General features: G+C 46.8%; 1 protein-coding gene across 1 annotated transcript in view; it reads left to right on the forward strand.

Annotated features, from left to right (window-relative positions):
* Window positions 1-7,068, forward strand: part of LOC140396462 (leucine-rich repeat-containing G-protein coupled receptor 5A-like) — a 205,884-nt gene extending 198,816 nt beyond the window's left edge. The window contains exon 18 of the mRNA XM_072485108.1: window positions 2,149-7,068. Coding sequence (XP_072341209.1) covers window positions 2,149-3,206 — 1,058 coding nt within the window. The 3' untranslated portion in view covers window positions 3,207-7,068. The remainder of the gene's footprint in view (window positions 1-2,148) is intronic.
* Window positions 7,069-22,476: the final 15,408 nt, after the last annotated feature.

Genomic DNA, 22,476 nt, shown 5'->3' on the forward strand with positions numbered 1-22,476 from the left:
TATAATTTGAAGTTTCTGACATGGTTGATCACAGCTTCCAACTGCAACACCTCTCCACCATTGTTTAGCAGGTGCATTCACCTGGTTTCATTCTTATCCATCTAATCATAGCCAGACTGCCAATTTCAATGACTTCTCTTCCAGCCCCATTACCCCTGGTGTCCAGTAAGAATCCTATTTCTTATCTTCATACTGTCCCTTCAGCAACATCATCCAAAAGCACACCTTTAATTTTCACATATACGCTCTCAACACCCCAGTTCTACCCCACCATCACAGACTGCTGGTCTGGCTTCCAGTACTGGATGTGCAAAACCTTCCTTTGGTTCATTATCGGAAAGGCTGAAGCCATTGTTCTCCGACCCGCTTCAAACTCTGCTTCCAAACTATCGACTCTCCCCTGTGCATTTGTCTGAAACTGAACCAGTCTGTTCACAACCTATCTACTATTTCTCGTTCAGATGATAAGTTCATATTCCACCTATTTCCACCTCCATTAACATCGCCAGACTTCACCCCTGCTCGAGATCATCTGCCATTAAAAATCCTCATTCGGGCCTTTTTTATCTTAGACTTGATGACTCTAATGCACTCTTGACTGACCTCCCAAGATTCCTCAAGATCATCAAAAACTCTGCTGCCGGTGTCCTAATTTGCAGCGAGTGCTATCCACTTATCACCCCCCGTCTTCAGTGACCTACACCAGCTTCCAGCCAAGCAGATCCTCGATTTTAAAATTCTCAACCTCGTTTTCAAATCCCGACATGGCTTTGCCCCTCCCAATCTCTTCCAGCCCCACAACTATCAAATATCTGTGCTCATTTAAGTTTGGCCTCTTAAGCATCCCTGATTTTAACTGGGCCATCATTGATAGCTATGGGCCGATATTCTCCGAGCCTGCGCCAGGTCGGAGAATCGCCGGTGACGCCGGGAATTCCCACCACGCCGCTCCGACACCGGGACGTGATTCTTCGGCGCTAGTTGATAGCTATGGGCCGGGATTCTCCGAGCCCACACCAGGTCGGAGAATCGCCAGTGACAGCGGGACGCTGATTCTCCGCGGTCGACAGGCCGAGTTCCCGCCAAATTCCGCCGGCGTGGTTCCAACCTGGTATCACCCGGCGAGAGCTGGGACCCGTGGCCATCCTGGTGGGGGGGGCGGGGGGATCAGACTCCGGGGGGGGGGGCCTGCACGACAGCCAGGCCCACGATCGGGGGCTACCGATTGGTGGGCGCACGCGGTCTGGAGGGGGCCTATCTCCTTCCGCGCGGGCCCGCTGTGTCGCTACGCCATGTTGCGCGGCACCGGCACGGAAACAGCCACCATGCGAATGCACCAGCGCGGAAACAGCCACCACGCGCATGGGGGGCCCGCGCCGGCACTGCAGGGCCGCGTATCGGTGCCGGAGCAGCACGCAGCACTGAATCGCTAGGCCAAGAGGCCCGTTGATGCCAGCATGAAACACTCCGGTGTTTACGCCGGCGTCAACACTTGGCCGGGATTTTGGAGAATCCCGGCCATGCTTTTAGCTGCCCAGGCCCTAAGATTTGGAATTCCCTCCTCTCTGACTCTCTCTTTCTCTCTCTAATAACCATCTGCTGTAATGGGCTTTGATAATTTTGCTTTGTAACCTATAAAAGCAGATTGGGACATTTTCTCACTTTTAAAAGTGCTATATAAATGCAAGTTGTTGTTTTATTTAACAAGTATGCTCAGTATACTAACCTGACTAAATTCACCCCACCTTGTGTTAAATTTGGAAAAAAGTAGAAATAGTTTAATCAGCTTTGGAAATATAAGTTTGGTTTTATTGTATTAATTCGATTCAAATAAAAAAGTGGGTTTTATTGTTTTAACATATAATGAAAATGTTGAACAGTTGGCATTCTTTGAAAGGGTTTCCTTTTAGACGTAAAATCGAGTATAATATTAAAGTGTAAGATGGGTGATGGAGAATTACAGCCCATTTTATACCATTGACTTTAATTGGGCAAACGGTAAAACAGGCCGGCAATTCATTTATAGTTTGTAGTGGCTTTACTTTAACGCTCAAAGTCAAAAATACTCTAGTATGTGGATTTTTCTTGGTATGAAGTGAAAATGATGACCTGTTAACAGCAGTTAATTAAAGTTCTTATTAATTTTAGGACCCTTCAAGCCCTGTCATCACCTGTTTGGCAGTTGGATGATACGCCTTGGTGTGTGGACCATTGTTTTCCTCTCTCTTGTCTGCAATGGTTTAGTCGCCGCAACAATTTTTGGATCTCCAGCACTTATTTCCCCACCAAAACTTTTAATAGGCCTGATGTCACTGGTTAACACTCTAATGGGGGTTTATAGTGGTATTTTGGCAATTGTGGATCTGTGGACATTGGGCAAATTTGCAAAGTATGGGGCATGGTGGGAGAATGGAATTGGATGTCAAGTTGCAGGTTCCCTCTCTGTTTTTGCCTCAGAGATGTCCATTTTCTTACTTACAGTTGCAGCAGTTGAACGCAGTCTATCCACAAGATGCGATATGAAACAAGGAAAAACCCTGGGTAGCATCAAGATAGCAGCTACCTTCTGTGTTATTCTGGCATCCATAATAGCAATGCTTCCACTGTTCCACATTGGCGATTATGGGATTTCTCCACTTTGCTTTCCTTTACCCTTTGGGGAGCCATCCACTTTAGGCTTTCTTGTGGCTCTAGTCTTGCTGAATTCTCTTTGCTTCTTTGTGATGACAATAACCTACACAAAGCTTTACTGCGGTTTGGAAAAGGGAGACTTGCAGAGCCTGTGGGACTGCTCAATGGTAAAGCATGTTGCCTGGCTGCTCTTCACTAATTGTATTTTGTATTGCCCCGTGGCCTTCCTGTCATTTTCCTCCTTGATGAACCTCACGGTTATTAGTCCAGAAGTAATCAAGTCAATACTCCTAGTGATTCTACCATTGCCAGGATGCCTGAATCCCCTACTTTACATTCTTTTTAACCCACATTTCAAAGATGCTCTTGGACATCTGAGGAAACATGGCCGGTTATGGAGGAGGTCAACGCAGAGAAGCTTGGCCTCGATAAATTCAGAAGATGCTGAGAAACAGTCATGTGATTCTACTCAAGAACTGGTGACACATCCAGGCAGCAGAACTGCCACTGGCACATCCTGTGACTCAGTAAGCAATACGTTCAGCCCATCCACTTACCAGATGGTGGAGACCTGACGAGAAGTCATCAGCAAATTTTGTTTACTGTCATTAGATTGTAATGGTGAAGGACCAAGAAAATAATTCACGCAAGATTAAACTGGTTTGCTTCAGATAGTTCTAAACATTCTTTTTTTAAATGACACATATTTATGCATGACCCCCCCCCCCCTTTCTACAAAAACATTTAAACTGCTAAGGATGTGGCAGAGAGGTCAAATTATGTGGGTGTGGGGGGGGGGGGAAAACCTTTACCAGCCAGAAGATCGGAGTAATACTTTTCTTCTGGATGTTCCTCAGAATGATATACTGCAATCACTGCAATTATTTAACCAATTCGAAAACGTTATCGTTAAATGATTTATTTGAAAATTATGTTCACAGATAAAAAGATTGACCACTTTATCAGCATAGACAGAGAAGTTTCAGAACTTAATGCACACAGTCTCTTGAAATAGTTAGCAGCTTCCTTCTTGCAGGTTATCCCACAGATAATATTATTTGCAGTACAGGTGACATGATTATCAGAACTACCTTGTCTTGTAATACCTTCAAATTCCACGCAAATATCATATAATCTCTCTCAGTTCCTGGGTATACTTGGTTTCACATGTAGAGACTGCAATCGATTTGTTGCAAATCGTCACCTCACAGCAGCACTTCTGTTCCATTTAAATGCATTACGACTGTATCTAATTAATTAACCTTTTGTCCTCACACTCTAATGTTTTATTGATTTATGAGAAAATGATAATAAGACTTAAGTCTTTTCCCACTGACAAAAGAAGTCCAACCATTTAACACTGCTTCCAAATGACGTGCATTAGTGAGGGACAGACTTCTGCAACTCACTAAGTATTGTGTGTAATGTTCATCTTATTTCCTCTTTCCCATTTGTCTACTGGTTAAACCTTCCAGTTCACAAATTATCTGGTGCCACTATGTAGATCAGTCATCTAAAGTGTGTTCAGATGCATGTATAATTCAAGAAATTTCTGAAAATATGTTACATTAAAAACATCTGATGACAGATCATTTAAAGGCCGTATTTGAAATTCTATTTAGTGACCTTAGAGAGTTAAATTGGCAAAGTCAGTATCCTGTTCTTACCGTGATATCATTTTACAGATGATTCATTGGGGTAAGGGATCTAAATCTAGACTTTAACTCACTGCAACTTTTTATTACTTGACACTGTAAATTCAATTCTGCTTAGATATCAAAGCTATTGCTTCATTTTTACATTTCTGGATCATGATAAAAATCATGCCCAAGGTAAATGATCCGTACAAATCACAGAATAGACTGCATATTCATTCATGTATTTACGTAAATTATGTACATTGTGATTTATGAGAACCGTATCTTTAGTAAAGAGAACTGCACTTTTCCAATACTAAGTTTAAGTAGTTCAGCAATGAATATACACAAAAGTGTTTGCAATAACTGTGTATTGAAAATTGTTTATCAATAAATAAGACATATTCCTAAAAGAATTTCAAGCGGATACCCTTGAGTATTGCAGAAGGAAGACACTTTGTCAAAGCTTTCGTCTTGCACTCACCAGCACATTCACAGGAGTACCAATGTCAGAGAGAACAACAACTTTATGCTGCATCGGAAAAGAATGCTGATTAGTTGCAAAGTGTACTCTGATTGGTGGAGGCCTTGCCATGAAGAATGTACCAGTTGATAGTGTCTGACAGTTAACTGCCAAGCGTTGTTTGAAAATGTAATCCTGATTGATCAAGGAATTGCCTTGAGGAATAAACCAGCAAATGGCTATCAGTTATTTTGTTTAGCTGAAACAGATGCAATAAATAGACATGTTCTTTCTGTCTGTAAAGAAAGGGTCCTGTGTATTAATATAGGTAGCTTCTTGTACACTCAAATGTACCACACTATGAGCCTGACTGGCAATTTTAAATTGGTTGTCAGCAGAATGTTTAGCACACTGAGGATTATTGAGGAAATATTGTTCAACTGCAGAATCGCATCTAATGTTGGACAATGTGTTTTGAGATTTGCAAGTATGGGCTGGTTGGGTATGGTCTGTATCTTGTCCTTTGTGACTAGTGACTTGGTCATTTTGTTTGATGTGAACCTCCAGTCTTTGGAACACTGGTGGGCAACGTGCAGCCCACAGACCTCACACGGTCCACCAAGGTACTGGGTGCAGCCTGAACAAGGCATTTTGTTGACCATTGATCGGGGTTGCCAGATTCCGCTGGTTTTCGCTCATGCAGTTTTATTTCCTATTGGCATGACTAAAATGATACACATAAAGCAAGGGAAATTGTAGGGAAGTTCATCCTGATTGCACACCTTGACTGTGAGAGCTCCCACTGCATCCAATCACAGCAGCAATCGTTTTCTTTTTATCCATTTGAAGTTGATGATAGTTCTATTAATATATGAAATTTTCTGGCCTGATTTCAATCTTGCGGCCCACTGAGATGAAGGAGTGCCACTGACGTGGCCCACTCACTAGCCTAGGTTGGCCATCACTGCTTTGGGATGTACGGCCGACACAGCTGGCATCATGCTGGCACTGAAATTCATACACCACATTACTCACTTGTTATAAGCAGAAGGTCATTTTGGCTTGATGACAGGTTCCTATTAGTGGCAAATACCACTCGTGTTGTTACTGTACAATATCAGTATGAAACAGCTAGCATCACTCATTACTCAAATCTCTGAGATACCTTGCCCTTCCTGGGTTATCAGATGTAGATTGGGCACTTTTCAGGGTCGAACATGAAGGCCTTAGATCCGTTCATGAATTTGTGTTATATACAGTGTAAAATGATGTGATCAGGGTAGTCATTATCACACAGGATTTCTTTAATATGCCCTATTTCAGCATCAAGTTTGCATTGTGAGCAAATGGCTTGGGTGCAGACTGTACAGAACCAGCCCGTCCTTGCAAAACTCAAAATAGTGTCCAACATTCAATCTGATTCCATGATTGGGGAAAATTTGCTAAATAACCCTAAGTGTGCAAAAAAGTACGTTGACTGATAATTAATTTACATTGTCAGTTGGGCTTGCAGTGACGTATTTGCATGTACTGGAAGCTGTACATATTAATACAGAGCCCTGTTCTTTGCAGACAGAAAGAACATGCACACACATTGCACCTATTTCAGCTAAACACAGTAAGTGAGAGTCATTCGTTGGTTCATTCCTCAAGGTAATGGCTTGATCAGAGTCAAGCCGCCTGGTTTAAATTTTCAAAAAAGTACTTGGCAGTTAACTGTCAGTCATGATTAACTGGTGCATTCTCCATGGCAACGTCTCTACTAGCCAGAGTCCACTTGCCAACCAATCAGCACTCTTAGTATTAATTTGTTGTTTCCCGTCATTGGTATTCTTGTGATTGTCCTGATGAGTGCAAGATGACAAGCTTTGACAAAATGTCTTTTTTCAGCAATATTCAAGAATATCTTACAAAATCCAACTAGAAAAAGGAAGAAAAATCCAAATGGTATCTAAGAAATTGACAAATCAAAAACATTTTTAGCGCCTGAAGTTTTTTAAATCCAGATGTCTATAAAATATATGTACATTTATGAAAATAAAAAATGTATTTATTTGTTAAAAGGATAATGCCAATTTTGTATCCACACTAGATATTCTTGTGTAATAACTTCCCAGGAAGAACAGATTCATAAATTCAGTCACTCCTGTACAACAATTTCTGTGCATTTTTGAAGTACTATATTGAGCAGAAATGTATCACCATGAATTCACTTTTGATTTGTAAATAATGTATGTAAACGTTTAGCTGTAAATAGTTTGGCTGCTGGAATTTCTACTTCAGAGAGGAAATAAGAACATGTTAAAATAAATACTCACAATAAACATGCTTTATTACTGTCGTTTTTAAAAATGTGCTATTGCTATATTCACTTGTGTTTCTTTTTCTGTTCTGTTAGATACTATAACAGCGTGAAGTTAGATGTAGCCACTGGTGGAGTCACAAATTTGAGCCTAGTGTTTCCTGAGCACACAATAAGTCTTTTTGAAATTATTTTAACACAGAAAGAGCAAGTCTGATATTTCTTCGAAATATAGGTGTCAAACTTGTTTGAATTGTAGCACTCTTACCTCAGAATCACAATTTTGTGGGTTTGAGCGTGTAGTATATGGTCCTTGGCTAGAAAGGGTTATTGTGGGACTGGATACTATAATACCCACAGGACCCAAGACTAGAGGGTAGTCTTGTACTGGACAGAGATGTGTGAAGAGACAAACATGGAGAGAGCTCCGAGTCAAGGCCTTGTACTGTATATAGTTACAAATAGTTAATAAACATTTAAAACTATACAACTATACACCTCAAAACCTCTACATGAGACCTACCAAACTACTCACACCTTACAACGTAGCCGCAGTCCACAAGCTTGAGATTATGATCTAGGTTAACATTTCAGATGGAATGCTAAAACCAAAATCCCTCGCAGGTAAATGTCCCATTTAGCTCGATTTGAAGAACAGGGAAATTGCCAGGCCAAAATTTACCTCACCAATTAACAAGACAAAAATGAATTACCTGGTGATTTAACTCAATGCTGCTTGCAGCACCTTGCTCTTATTGGTTGTTAAATTTCTTTAAGTCACAACATTTTAATTGTGAAGCTCTTTTAGATACCCGGCGGTGATGAAAGGTGCTATAAAAATGCAAGTTCTTTGCAGCATGCTCCAAAAAGATAAAATTGCACAGAGGTGTTTTGTTCAACATTCAAACTTCTGAAAAGGATGGCCAGAGTCTCAGATGATTGTGCAATCTAGGAAAGGCGATAGGTTGGAGAAGAGGCATATGAATCTGGTGTTCTTAGCAAAAATATGCAGCCTTGCGAAAGTGCCAGCAACTCTCTTATTGTTCTTGTCATGGGTTTTGCCTCACTGAGAAAGTGAGCAGCGGTCTTTGTTTCTGCCACTATTTGTGATAAAATGAGATTGAATGGGTTAGGCTCCAATGAGTTTGTTGTTCGGTTTTACTGTGGCTATGGTAGATAGGAACGTAGAGACGTAAGAGTTTTAATATCAAAATATTCCTGATCGTTTTAAAAGTAAAAGAGGGAGACAAAATAAAATTTAAAGTTAAAATTAGACTACAAATAAAAGTCATTTTTGAACACATGAGTTTAAGTGTTAAACAATACATGGTTGAATACATTTTTTACTAAGTATGCCATGAGGGAGTCCCTTCTCTTTGTAAATTTTGTGTCATGAACTTCAGTAGCTGCTACCAAAGGCCTATACTACCATCTTATATAAAGTTTAACCTCTGCTCCAGGCTTTAATTGTACAAGCACCAGCAAAACAACTAGTTCAGACGTATGGTCAAAGACCTGGGGCTGGATTTTCCATTCCTGAGACCAGGGGGCGGGATTCAACATTCCCCGATGCCGGTTTCGTAATCAGCGATTGGGCGGAGAATCCCTCCTGACACCGAAATCGGGGGCGGCGCCTGTTTGACTCCGGTTTTGTATCGTCTGCCCCCTCCGAAATGGCACCATCGCGTCGCAATCCGTTGGAATGACGTTAGCGGCTGCGGACTGTGTCCAGCGCCACTACAGTCGGGCGGGAGCCGTGTTGCTGGCCGGAGGGGCTTCCACGGGGGACATGGGGAGTGGTGGGGGGTGGCCAGGGGGCAGTATTTGGCAGGTCGGGTCAATGCACGGCCGCCGCCATGTATTTACGGCGAGACCACTGCAGGTTGTTGCTGTGTGCATGCGAGGCCACGGCCCCGGCCATTCTCCAGCTGTCCATATCGTGGGAGCCAGGAGTTTTAGTCGGCGTGGCTGCTAGCCTCTCACCGGTCTCAGGATCGGTGAGGGTTTGGTGCCGATTTTTCCATCGCAAAGTGACACAGTTCCCAAGCCGGCGTCGGCACTTTGCCTCCAAAACGGTGAATCCAGCCCAAAGTGTTGATGCCAGGGCAGAATCCATGGACTTTCATGACTGGTGCCAAAACTGGATCGATTGAGCAACTGTCGACGGGCCAGCCCCGGCACCACGTGGAACACAATCGATTCCAATTAAAAACTGTGCGGGATTCGCCGGGTCCGTGATTGACACTCGGGAAGTTGAAAAGCTGCAGCCGTAAATACACATTACACTCCCCACACACAATCATCCCAGCCAACAAGGTGGCACTGGATGTGCTGGAGCGCGCCCATACAGCTGATGGGTCGGCTGGGGCCAAAGGGCACCTAGGGTAGTGACCTGCGGGTCACCTATACGACCTGTGGCCTTAAGTTCACCATGGGCTGATAGCAACGTGCGCAGCTACATGGCTACCTTGCCGGCTGCGGCAATGGTGTTCCGTGCCGCCCACCCCGACCCCACAGTCCACCTCCTGGCCACCCCCCCCGTTACTCCCCAAGACCCTGGCAGAAGCCCCCAGCCAGCACACAACTGTCAGCAAACTATGGCGATGGTGGACACTTTCTGTACCCCTCTCTCCCCCTCAGCAGTGACCACGCCGATTTCACGATTTTTAAAAGCACAAGAGAACCGCGCCGTCGGGAACTCAGCCCATCGGAGGCGGAGAATCGCCGAGGACCCGGAGAATACTGGCTCGGGCCCGCTAATGACACGCAAACGGCATTTAATGTACATGCGTTCTGGACTGCATTGACGCCGCTGTCAAGGTGATGGAGAATTGCGATTGGAGCCAGTGGAGCCGACAATCTGACTAATCCCTCTGCTGGAGGAGCTCGGACGTCAACATCAACTTGCAGCAGGTCAGAGGGAAGACCCTTTAGAACAAGACCAGGGAGCCGCAGCGCAGGATCAGGGGCAGGAGGCCATACCAGCCGTGCAGGGGCCACAACAAAGGTTCTACTAGACTCATGTTTTCTTCACGGAGCTGTCCGACACCAGGACAGCCCTGTAGCCAACCTGGAACCTCTGTACCTCCAATGTCTCACTAACCATCCCACCCTGCAGCACGGTAGCATAGTCGTTATCACAATTGCTTCATAGCTCCAGGGTCCCAGGTTCGATTCCCGGCTTGGGTCACTGTCTGTGCGGAGTCTGCACGTTCTCTCCTTGAGTGCGTGGGTTTCCTCCGGGTGCTCCGGTTTCCTCCCACAGTCCAAAGATGTGCAGGTTAGGTGGATTTGCCATGCTAAATTGCCCTTAGTGTCCAAAATTGCCCTTTGTGTTGGGTGGGGTTACTGGGTTATGGGGATAGGGTGGAGGTGTTGACCTTGGGTAGGGTGCTCTTTCCAAGAGCCGGTGCAGACTCGATGGGCCGAATGGCCCCCTTCTGCACTGTACATTCTATGAAATCTACCATCAGACTCCACCTCATGAAGGAGACTGTGTGGCACCAGTGCCATGTCCTTGCAGACCTGGTGCCACATGTGGGCAGAACACCCGCTCCCTGTTAATTCACAGCAGCCCTCATTTTCTGCAGCCCGGGTCCTTCCAGGGATCCAAGGGGGAACCTCTATGGGACATCATAGGCATCCGTCCATAAGCTGATAGATGCCCTATATGCACAGGCTCTGAACTTGATCCACTTTGACCTGGACCAGGCCCAGCAGGATGTGGACACTATGGGATTCTGGGCACGTAGCTTGTCTGTCACAGGTGCAGTGGGTGATAGAGCGCTTCCATGCCCTATGGCACCGGGGACTTGCCTTCATCAACCGGAAGGGGTTCCACCCCCGGCCAGTGTGCGACCACCGTGCATTTCATGCACGTGTATGCTTGTTCTCCAGGGAGAGTGAATGACATCCTCGACCAGCTGCAGGTCCATGGAGTCATGCTACAGGGATGGCTCCTTGGGGACAAGGGATAGCCCCTCTCATCATGGATGATGACGCCATTCCGGAGGCCACAGGCGGCTGCACAGTGTGACCAGAGTTGTCATTGAGCGGTTATCGGCCTGTTGAAGATGCGGTTCCGCTGCCTTGACAGGTGCACTGGGGTTCTACAATACAGGCCCAGAGGGTCTCTTGCATAGTTGTGGTCTACTGTGCCCTCCACATCCTGGCTCTGCATCAGGGCGAGGAGTTTCCTGAGGACATCTCTGAGCAGCGGCATGTATCCTCAGTTGATGACGACGTGCAGCAAGGCACAATGGGGCATTTGAGGAGCCCGAGGATGGTGGCTAGGTGGGGGGGTGAGGGAGCGCATGGGCAGGATGGCTAAAGACAGCCACATTATCCCCCTCTTCCTGGAGGAAGACTAATTCGCTGTCTGACAACGTGACCCCCCCCCCCCCCATCTCCAGAAGGTCGTGACCCCTGACCAGGGGGTGAAGGTGGTCGAGATATCGATCTTCAGGCTGGTGGGGCTTGGGAGTCCTTGAGTGCCTGCCGCTCGGTCAATGCAGGAGGGTAATGAAGACTCACAATGAGGAATGATCAGTGATACCCCTCAGCAGCTGATGTCTGACTCCTGTCTGTCTGCTGCAAGCACACTGACTCTTCAACTCATGTCTGTGGTTCCGCACCACAGCCCTTTGTCCCTTGGCTCCAGAGGGGGTTTCAGAGTGAGGGTCTAGGGTTCACGGAGTCATGCCCGAGTCTTATCCTTGCAACTGAAACATTCACTCTGAGATGACCTAACTGTCTGGCGGCATGGAATCACAATGAGAACAGCTGAACCATGGGTTTCCTCCGGGTGCTCTGGTTTCCTCCCACAGTCCAAAAATGTGCAGGTTAGGTGGATTTGCCCTTAGTGTCCACAATTGCCCTTAGTGCTGGGTGGGGTTACTGGGTTATGGGGATAGAGTGGAGAAGTGGACTTGGGTAGGGTGCTCTTTCCAAGAGCTGGTGCAGACTCGATGGGCCGAATGACCTCCTTCTGCACTGTAATATTCTATGTAAATCTGCCCCTGGTCTCTTCAAATCGTTAAAATTTCAAGCGGATTATTTTGTAAGCATAAATTATTACAAGCAGTATTGGCATTCCATTCTAATCATCCTGAAGTATTTAACATCAGACCAAGTGTAAATAGGATCCATCTTCCTTCCCTCTTTACACGGGATACTAAACCACACAATCATTCCAAAGATTAACCTGGCCCAGCATCAAGTTTCAATGCCATGTGAAGCCGTTGCCCCAACTTGGATGTGTATGCTCTAGAAACACACATGGCTACAATTGAATTTTGTGGGTATAATTTTAAACCGAGGAGACATCTTTATTGCATGCATGAACTAAATAGTAATGTAATTCAATAAGTACTGTACTTAGAAAATGAATAGTTCTGTCTTAAGTAATGCTGGCAACAACAACCACCCACTTTAATTGTTATTACAAATGATGGGTAATGGGTGGTGAAATAACTCATTTCCGGAGTGTTGTTTCATACAATGATTAACGGTGAGATTCATAGTTTTCATGTGTAATAAAGTCTTCAATTATGAACGGAATTAATGAAATAAAAATGGTAAATGTTATGTGAAAACAGCTGCAGTAGAAGTTCTGGATTGCGCAAGTAGATGAAATATTGTGGTTAGTACTAAAACTTCTGGAGTGACTGAATGTGGCTCCTAAAAGCAATAGATAGGTAACCCCCAAATGACAAACAGTGTTCTGTTGTTCCTTCTTCAACCTATGTAACTAGATAATTGTAATTCCGATTCTCACCTGGTTGATTGGGAAACAATTCATCATTGCAGTTGAAAAATACACTTTCTAAACAGTTAACAGTTAAAACAGTTCACACACCTGCCTTCATGCAACATTTTCTGTTGAGGCCCATGGTATCACCTTCATGGATGTAATTTGTCATCAGATTGAGTTCTAATGTAAGTGGACACTTTAATCTGAAACCACTCATAATTACCACAAGTGTCCATGGTGACCCCCCTCTGAGGATGTGCCAAACTCTTCAAGACCCCTGCGGCAAATTTTTGTGGCAAACCTTTGGGCATTGTTTCAACAACAATGGGGTGGGTGGCAAATGGCACACGCCTCTGGAAACTTTAATTGGAGAGAGAATGCTACTTGCTGCAAGTTCAAGGCTTGCTTCACCACCACTGGCCAATTTACAGAAGAAAGGAGCCACAGGGATAATTCCTGAACAGATTTTATTGCACATGATTTTTTTAAATTTTAAATGTGTTTTTGTAAAGAAAAGTACAGAAGGAAACTGTGGCAATGTCATGCAAAAAACAAAACGATTAGAAGCCAACCTTGATTTTGTGCAGTTAGATGTTTATAGAACAAGCTGAACCATTGACTCAGCTGTGACAAAGCTTCTGCTTACACAGTGACTACGATTGAGGGGAGATAGAAAATCAAGTGCCAATTGCACTGCAGTTAAAGCAGCATTAAACGAACACCATATTCATTAATAGGTCATCTGAAACCTAACCTCTTATCAAAACTTCCATTAAAATACCACAACTCAATTAGCTGACTGAAAGCCAGGGCAAGAGGGACAAAGCATCATTTAAATGTTTGATCCTGAAAAACCTACTACTCTCTGCTGACTTATTTTGGAAATGGCCTGTACCAACGAGCTTGCTAATGGTTAATGGAGGGTGAAATTGGATCAACAGGAGTAATGCAAATTATCGCAAATCAGCAATGCATTTGACACAGGCCCGATTTCCTTTAGCTCTATTTGCTGATGGCTCATTTTCCACTACTGGTGTTGACCAATTTCATTCAACCTGTCTGATCAAGTGAAAAATATATATATGACCTTTGCCTTCGGTTCATATCCTTTTAAGCAAGATTGTACAGTGTAATACTCCAGCCTCGACTGCGTTCTGGGGAAAGGAATTCCACATACGAATGACCCTCAGAGAAAATAATTCTACCCATTTCAGTCTTAAAAGGGAGACCTCTTATTATTAAACTGTATGCTCCACAAGTGGAAACATCCTCCTGGTATCTACCCTGTCAAGTCCCCCCAAGATCTTGTATGTTTCAATAAGCTCATCCTCATTCTTCTAAAGTCCAATTGGTATAGGCCCAACCTGTTCAACCTTTCTTCATAAGATAAGCCCTTCATCCCAGGAATGAGTTGATGAGCCTTCTCCAAACTATTTCTTCGCAGTTATACATATATTTTGCAAATAAGGAGACCAAAACTGTGCACAATATTCCAGATGTGGTTTCACGAAGGCCCTGTTCAGTTGCAGTAAAACTACCTGACTTTCATATTCCACTCCCCTTGCAATAAACACTAACGTTCCATTTGCCTTCCTAATCACTTGTACCTGCATATTAACGTTTAGTGATTCATGTACCAGCCCACCCAGATCCCTCTTTACCACTGAGTTTTGCAATCTCTCATTAGTTAAATAATATACTGCCTTTTTATTCTTTCTGCCAATGGGACAAGTTCACATTTTCCCATATTATACTCCATCTGCCAAAGTTCTGCCCATTCACTTAATCCAAGTCCCTTTGCAGACTGCACCTCCTCCTGGCAGCTTAATTTTTTAATCCAATTTGATGTCATCAGCAGATTTAGACACCATGGGCAGGATTCTCTGATCCTGAGGCTAAGTGTTGGGCGTGTAGAGTGGCCCCCGACCGGCGCCAATTCTCCGCTCTCTGGAGAATCGGCGGACTGGCGCCGGGGCGGCGTCACGCGATTCGAGCCCGGCTCGCCGATTCTCCGGCCCAGTGTGGGCTGAGAATACCGCCCCATACATTTGGTCCCTTCTTCCAAATCTTTGATATACATTTTAAATAGTTGTGGCCCCGGCACTGATCACTGTAGCACTCCACTAGTTACAGCTTGCCACCAGAAAAAGACCCATTTATCCCTACTGGGGCCCATTTATCCCTATTGGGTGGCACGGTGGCACAGTTGTTAGCACTACTGCCTCACTGCGCCAAGGACCCCGGTTCAATTCTGGCATTGGGTGACTATCTGTGCGGAGTTTGCACCTTCTCCCGGGGTCTGTGTTGGTTTCCTCTGGGTGCTCCAGTTCTCTCCCACAGTCCAAAAACATGCAGGTTAGGTGGATTGACCATGCTAAATTGCCCCTTGGATGTGTGTGTTAAGTGGTATGGGGTTACTGGGTTGCAGGGATAGGGTGGGAGCTTGGTTACTGTGCTCTTTCAGAGGGTCGGTGCAGGCTCGATGGGCCAAATGGACTCCTTCTGCACTGTAGGGATTCTATGCTGATACTTGCTCCTTCCTGTTAGCTGACCAATCCTCTATCCATGCTAGTATCTGACCACATACACCACATTGTCTTATCTTGTGTAGTAACCTTTGAAGTGCAACCTTATCAAATGCCTTTGAGAAATCAGAGTCGACCATAAGAACAAAGGAGAATTAGGACATTTGGGCCATCAAGTCTGCTCCACCATTCAATCATGACTGATGTGTTTACATCCCCATTCTCCTGCCTTCTCCCCATAACCCCTGATTGTGACAGTTGAGGAGTATTTATCTAAGATCTGCCTGATTAGTCGAGTTGTAAGCTACAAGACAAGGTCTTGTGAATATCTAAAGTAAGACTCGCTGGATGGGAGATCTAATTATAGTCTACACAATGTGCCTTGCGTTCACTACCTTCAGTGTACAGGAGGGACTGTAACTTAGATGACTATCTTATCCTTAACGTAACTAAACAGTTCTAATTCTTGAGAGTAGGCATGGGCAAGTGACCCTCCAGATAGCCTCAAAGGGTGAGAATATGTTGAGTCTTAGTTAAATGTAACTCTTATTTATTAAAATAGACACGGATCTGTATGGTAAAATATATACGCAATTTATTTAAAGAAAAAAGGGTAGTACAAGTGTTTTGATCAATGATACAGTTTGACAGATACAGGACACGTGATGAGTTAGCTTGTGACCTTCTTAACTACATAATTGATTAAGCTACAAACATTTCATACTCACAACGACTAGTTGTCTCGGAATTCGATGCTCAATCACGAGCAGAATTCTACGAGTCGAGATTGCAGTTTAAACACCCAGTAATATCCGAAACAGCTCTCCAAGCGAAACTAACTTCCGCAGCTTTTGCTTGAATATTTATATTGTTTTTGCACTCAGAGAGCTAGGGGGTTCGAGGGGAGATGTAGCATAGCCCCTTCTTCTGAAAAACAAGTTAATTCCCCACAGTTATTTCGAGACAAAGAACAGTCTCTCTCTTGGTTGGCAAGGCTTTAATTTCAGGGAGGCCTAACAAGGCACCTGTTTCTAAAGATACGAGGTTGATACCTCCGGTAGCTATCTCCAGAAAAACACCAGCCTCCCTTCTTGGCAGGGTCTCTTGCCAAGCAGTAGCCTCCCTTAGTGGCAAGGCCGCTAGACAAGCAATAACCTCCCTTAGTGGCAAGGCTGTCATGATATCCACATCAGCAAATCATGGTGCAATCACACACACACTGATGGACAGGCAGTTGGACCAACCAGCACACACATAACATTGCAACCAATCACCAGTGAGAGCACACGCACTATAAAACAGGGAACACCACAGTTCCCGCTCATTCTACCAGGAGATAGCTCAGAGCACAGAGCTCACAGCGCGCCACTCAGACATAGACCATGTGCTGAGTGCCTCACTAACATAGTGATAGGACTGGGTCCACAGGTTAGCTGGTGAAGCACAGACCCAAGCCAGCAGCTAGTTGTTACCGTTGTTTAGACAATAAAACAGAGTTGTACCATCTACAGCCGTGTTGGATCATTTGTGCATCAGAACACCCAACACGACATGATACCAGTAGTGGACGCTAACCAGCGACTGTGAGACCTACCTGCACCCTTTCAGAAATCCGCCATCCTGCTCCATGGAAAACATCAGCCCGCTGCAGCCGCTCCGAATCGCTGGTAATCTCGGCGTAAACTGGAAGCTGTTTAAACAGCGCTTCCAGCTCTTCCTAGAAGCCACAGAGAGGGAGAATGCATCGGACACCCGGAAGATTGCCCTCCTCCACGCCACGGCGGGGCAACACGCCATCCACATCTATAACTCTCTGGCATTCGCGGAAGGCAAGGACAAAACAAAATATAAGACGGTGATTCTGAAGTTCGAGGAATACTTCAGCGTGGAAGTCAATGAGAGCTTCGAGAGGTATCTATTCCAGCAGCGCCTGCAGGGTAAGGATGAGCCTTTCCAATCTTACTTGACACACCTCCGTATCCTCGCGCAGTCCTGCGGCTATGAGGCCACCTCCGACTCCATGATACGGGATCAGATAGTTTTTGGGGTCATCTCGGATTCCCTACGCCAGCAGCTCCTTAAAATAAAGCACCTCACCCTAGCGACTGCCATCGGGACCTGCGTCCTCCATGAGAACGCGACCAGCTGGTACTCCCAAATCCAAGCGGCCGAAACGGCACGGCACGGGTCCTACGAGGCGGAGCGGGTCCAGTCGATCGAGTTCCTCCCGGCCCGGACGAGGGCGGCCCATTTCGCGCGGTTTCCGAGGCCTCCCGCGCTTGTACGCGCCAAAAGAGGGACGTGATGCGCAGGCGCGCTCTACGCAGGACCGCACCGCGCATGCGCGGTGGCGCAACAAACACCATGACGTCACGACGTGCGGCAACTTTGGCTCCGCCCTCTTAAAGCGGGAATGTCCGGAGAAAGCGCGACAATGCCTCCGCTGTGGCAGGATGGGCCACTATGCTGCCTGCTGTCGAGCAGCTCAACCTGCCAACTCCCAACAATTCCGCCAGCCTTGCAAGGATGTGCGGGTCATTCAGCCCCCCTACACTGAGTCATATCCAGATAGTATGCAGACCAGTGATACCAAAGACAGGGAGCCCTTCCGCGTTGCGGTAATCCACAAGAACCGGATGTCCCCAAGTCGGAACCACCAGCCGCTGCCAGTTGATCCGGGTGATGAGTGGTGTGCCACCCGAATGGTCAACCGATCACAGATCACATTTCGCCTGGAAACTGGTGCCTCCGTCAATCTCCTCGCATGGTCAGCATTCCACACCTTGAAGGTTAAACCACCGATTCTGCCATCCCACTGTCAGCTGGTTGACTACAATGGAAACGTCATCCCGGCCACGGGGTCCTGCCAGCTCGATGTTACACACAACTCACACAAAGCCACATTATCATTTGAAATCGTAGGATCCTCGAAAGACTTTCTGTTAGGCGCACAGGTGTGCAAGATCCTCCACCTCGTTCAGCGGGTACACACCGTCTCCAGAAGGCACGTCTGATTTCCCCGATGAAGACTTTAGGGCGCAGCTCCACTCACTCCTCGCGCACAACCAGGAGGTTTTCGAGGGCATGGGCACACTGCCCTACACGTACAAAATACGGCTCAAACCGGACGCCACCCCGGTCATTCACGCACCTCGTAGGGTCGCAGCACCACTCAAGGGCCGCCTCAAGCAGCAGCTGCAGGACCAAGGAGTGCTTTCCTGGGTCATGGAGCCAACGCCATGGGTCAGCTCCATGGTATGCGTCAAGAGGCCCTCCGTCGAGCTCCAGATCTGTATCGACCAAAAAGATTTGAATCACAACATTATGAGGGAACACTACCCCATACCCAAATGAGAATAAATCACGAGCGAAATGGCTCAGGCAAAAATATTCACCAAGCTGGATGCCTCAAAGGGCTTTTGGCAGATTCAATTGGATCAGTCCAGCAGGAAGCTGTGCACTTTCAACACTCCCTTTGGCAGATACTGCTACAATAGGATGCCATTCGGCATCATCTCGGCCTCCGAGGTGTTCCATCGCATCATGGAACAGATGATGGAGGGCATCGAAGGGGTACGCATCTACGTAGACAACGTTATCATCTGGTCTACCACACCACAGGAGCACATCAGTCGTCTCCAGCGTGTCTTTGCACGGATACGGGATCAGGGCCTGTGCTTTAACCGAGCCAAGTGCTCTTTTGGCCAGACTGAGCTAAAGTTTTTGGGGATCACATCTCCCGGTCGGGTGTGCGGCCGGATGCCGACAAAGTGGCCGCCATCGCAGCCATGCAGCAGCCGTCAGACAAGAAGGCAGTGCTGCGCTTTCTCGGGATGGTCAACTTCCTGGGGAAGTTCATTCCTAACCTTGCTTCGCACACGACTGCTCTTCGCCACCTGGTCAAAAAGACAACAGAATTCCAGTGGCTGCCCGCACACCAGAGTGAATGGGAGGAGCTCAAGGTCAAGCTCGCCACAGCCCCGGTACTGGCGTTTTTCGATACCACACGGGAAACAAAGATCTCAACTGACGCCAGCCAGTCCGGCATTGGGACGGTACTCCTGCAACGGGACAACACCGCATCATGGGCTCCGGTCGCCTATGCGTCGCGGGCCATGACCCCCTCAGAACAGTGCTATGCGCAGATTGAGAAGGAGTGCTTAGGCCTGTTGACTGGCATCGACAAGTTTCACAACTATGTGTATGGTCTTCCGCAGTTCACTGTGGAGACTGACCATCGCCCCCTGGTTGGCATCATTCAGAAGGACCTCAACGATATGACCCCTCGCCTCCAGCACATTCTGCTCAAGCTCCGGAGGTACGACTTCCAACTTATCTACACCCCGGGGAAGGATCTCATCATCGCAGATGCTCTGTCCAGGGCGGTCAACACACCGCCCGAATCGGAGGGGTTCGTTTGTCAGGTCGACGCACAGGTAGCCTTCACATCGGCCGATCTGCCGGCCACTGATGCACGTCTGGCCCACATTCACCGTGAGACTGCGGCTGACCCCCTTCTACAGCGTGTGATGCACCACATGACGGAAGGGTGGCTCAAGGGGCAGTGCCCACAATTTTACAACGTCCAGGACGACTTGGCCGTCATTGATGGTGTCCTCTTGAAGTTGGACCAGATTGTGATCCCACACAGCATGCACCGGCTTGTCCTCGAACAGCTGCACGAAGACCATTTCGGAGTTGAAAAGTGCAGGCGGAGGGCCCGAGAGGCTGTGTACTGGCCGGGCATCAGCGATGACATCGCCAACATGGTGCTCAACTGCCCCACCTGCCAAAGGTTTCAGCCGGCGCAACCCCCTGAGGCCCTTCAGCCCCATGAGTTGGTCACGACCCCTGGGTGAAGGTGGGCGTGGACCTCTTTCATGCGCTCGGCAGGGACTACATTATTCTTATTGACTACTTCTCAAATTATCCGGAGGTCATACGCCTGCACGACACAACTTCATCAGCTGTCATCCGGGCATGCAAAGAAACCTTTGCTCACCATGGAATTCCGCTCACCGTCATGTCTGCCAACGGACCTTGCTTTGCGAGCCAAGAATGGTCTTCCTTTGCCACTTCATACAACTTCACACACGTGACGTCCAGTCCCTTGCATCCCCAGTCAAATGGCAAGGCGGAAAAGGGCATCCACATTGTGAAGCGGCTCCTCTGCAAGGCTGCTGATGCCGGATCTGACTTCTGTTTAACCCTGCTGGCCTGTCGCTCGGCCCCACTGTCCACGGGCCTCTCGCCAGCCCAGCTGTTGATGGGTTGCACCCTCAGTACCACTGTGCCGTCCATTCACGTTCCTGACCTCGACCATGCTCCAGTATTGCAAAGGATGCAACAACAGCGTGCTCAGCAGAAGGTGGCACATGACGCTCGGGCGACTGATCTTCCTGCCCTGGCGCCTGGAGGCAATGTCCGGATACAGCTACCGGAGGGTGGCTGGTCGGCAACCGCCGAGGTTCCCCGCCACGTGGCTCCCCGCTCATTCCTGGTTCGTATGCCTGATGGCTCCATTCGCCGCCGTAATCGGCGGGCCCTTCATCTGGTTCCGCGCTCGCTACGAGATCATGCACCGGTGCCACGCCCTCCTGTTGTCCCCGATGTCGACTTTGTTGAGCTTCCTGCCACTCTGCCTCTTCCTCTCTCGCCCGTGGCCAGGCCCATTCCTCAGCCGGTGGATCCTGACCACCCTTGAGGCGGTCAACCCAAATTCGTCGCCTACCTGAGAGACTTGACTTATGAGCCTGTTCGCACATTGGACTCACTGAATTGTTTTACAGTACTGTTAATGAGTTTCTTTTCTTGTCGTTCATTGTTCCAGAAGTTTTCTCTCGTCGTTTGCTGATTGCATTTGTTCTGTTATTGGTACAACCTCGTTGTTCTGTTGCACCTGACACCTTCCTATGTATATAGTTTAGCCGCATGTACATGTTGTAAATATTGCACACACATACTCAGATGCACTCAGTACACATTTCTATTTATTAGCATGTAGGCACATATCCTTTGTGAAAGGGGGGGGGGGGATGTCATGATATCCACATCAGCATATCATGGTGCAATCACACACACACTGATGGACAGGCAGTTGGACCAACCAGCACACACATAACATCGCAGCCAATCACCAGTGAGAGCACACGCACTATAAAACGGGGACCACCACAGTTCCCGCTCATTCTATCAGGAGATAGCTCAGAGCACAGAGCTCATAGCGTGCCACTCAGACATAGACCATGTGCTGAGTGCCTCACTAAGATAGTGATAGGGCTGGGTCCACAGGCTAGCTGGTGAAGCACGTACCCAAGCCAGCAGTTAGTTGTTACTGTTGTTTAGTCAATAAAACAGAGTTGTACCATCTACAGCCGTGCTGGATCATTTGTGCATCAGAACACTCAACACGACAAAGGCCACTAGACTTAATGAGTTCACTGCATCTGGACTCTTACAAAGATAATACATATTGAAAAACATTATTGCGATAAGGAATGGTTTACATTGATAATGAACTCATCAATCATCAGTTTTTAATATCGGGTTAAATGCATGATTTAATATAGCATCAGCTCTGATCAGCTTTTAATATAAAGTGAATATATGATTTAACAAAAATCAGTTCTGGTCAGCCTTTAATAGAGGTGGATACCGCCACATGATGATATCCTTATTAATCAAGAACCTATCTCGGTCTTAAAAATGCTCAGTGACTTAGCCTCCACAGCTTTCTGCGGCAATGAGTTCCAGACTCACCACCCTCTGGCTGATGAAATTCACCTTCATTTCTGTTTTAAAGGATCATCCCTTCAGTCTGAGGCGGTGCCTTTGGGTTCTTGTCTCTCCTACTCGGAGAACTCTCTTCTCCATGCCCACTCTATCCAGACATCTCAGTATACTGCAGGTTTCAATGCGATCCACTCACATCCTTCAAAATTAATTGAGTGCAGGCCAGAGTACTCAACTGCTCCTCATATGAAAAGCCCTTCATTTACTCGTGAACCTCCTCTGCACCTCTTCCAAGGCCAGCACATCCTTCCTGAGATACAGAGCCGAAAACTGCTCACAATACTCCAAATAGTACCTGACCACAGCCTTAGCAGTACATCCTTGCTCTTGTGGGTGTGTCCAGAACCAGGGGTCACAGCCTGAGGATTCAGTGT

This window comes from Scyliorhinus torazame, chromosome 19, assembly GCF_047496885.1.
Source record: "Scyliorhinus torazame isolate Kashiwa2021f chromosome 19, sScyTor2.1, whole genome shotgun sequence".
Lineage (NCBI taxonomy): Eukaryota > Metazoa > Chordata > Chondrichthyes > Carcharhiniformes > Scyliorhinidae > Scyliorhinus > Scyliorhinus torazame.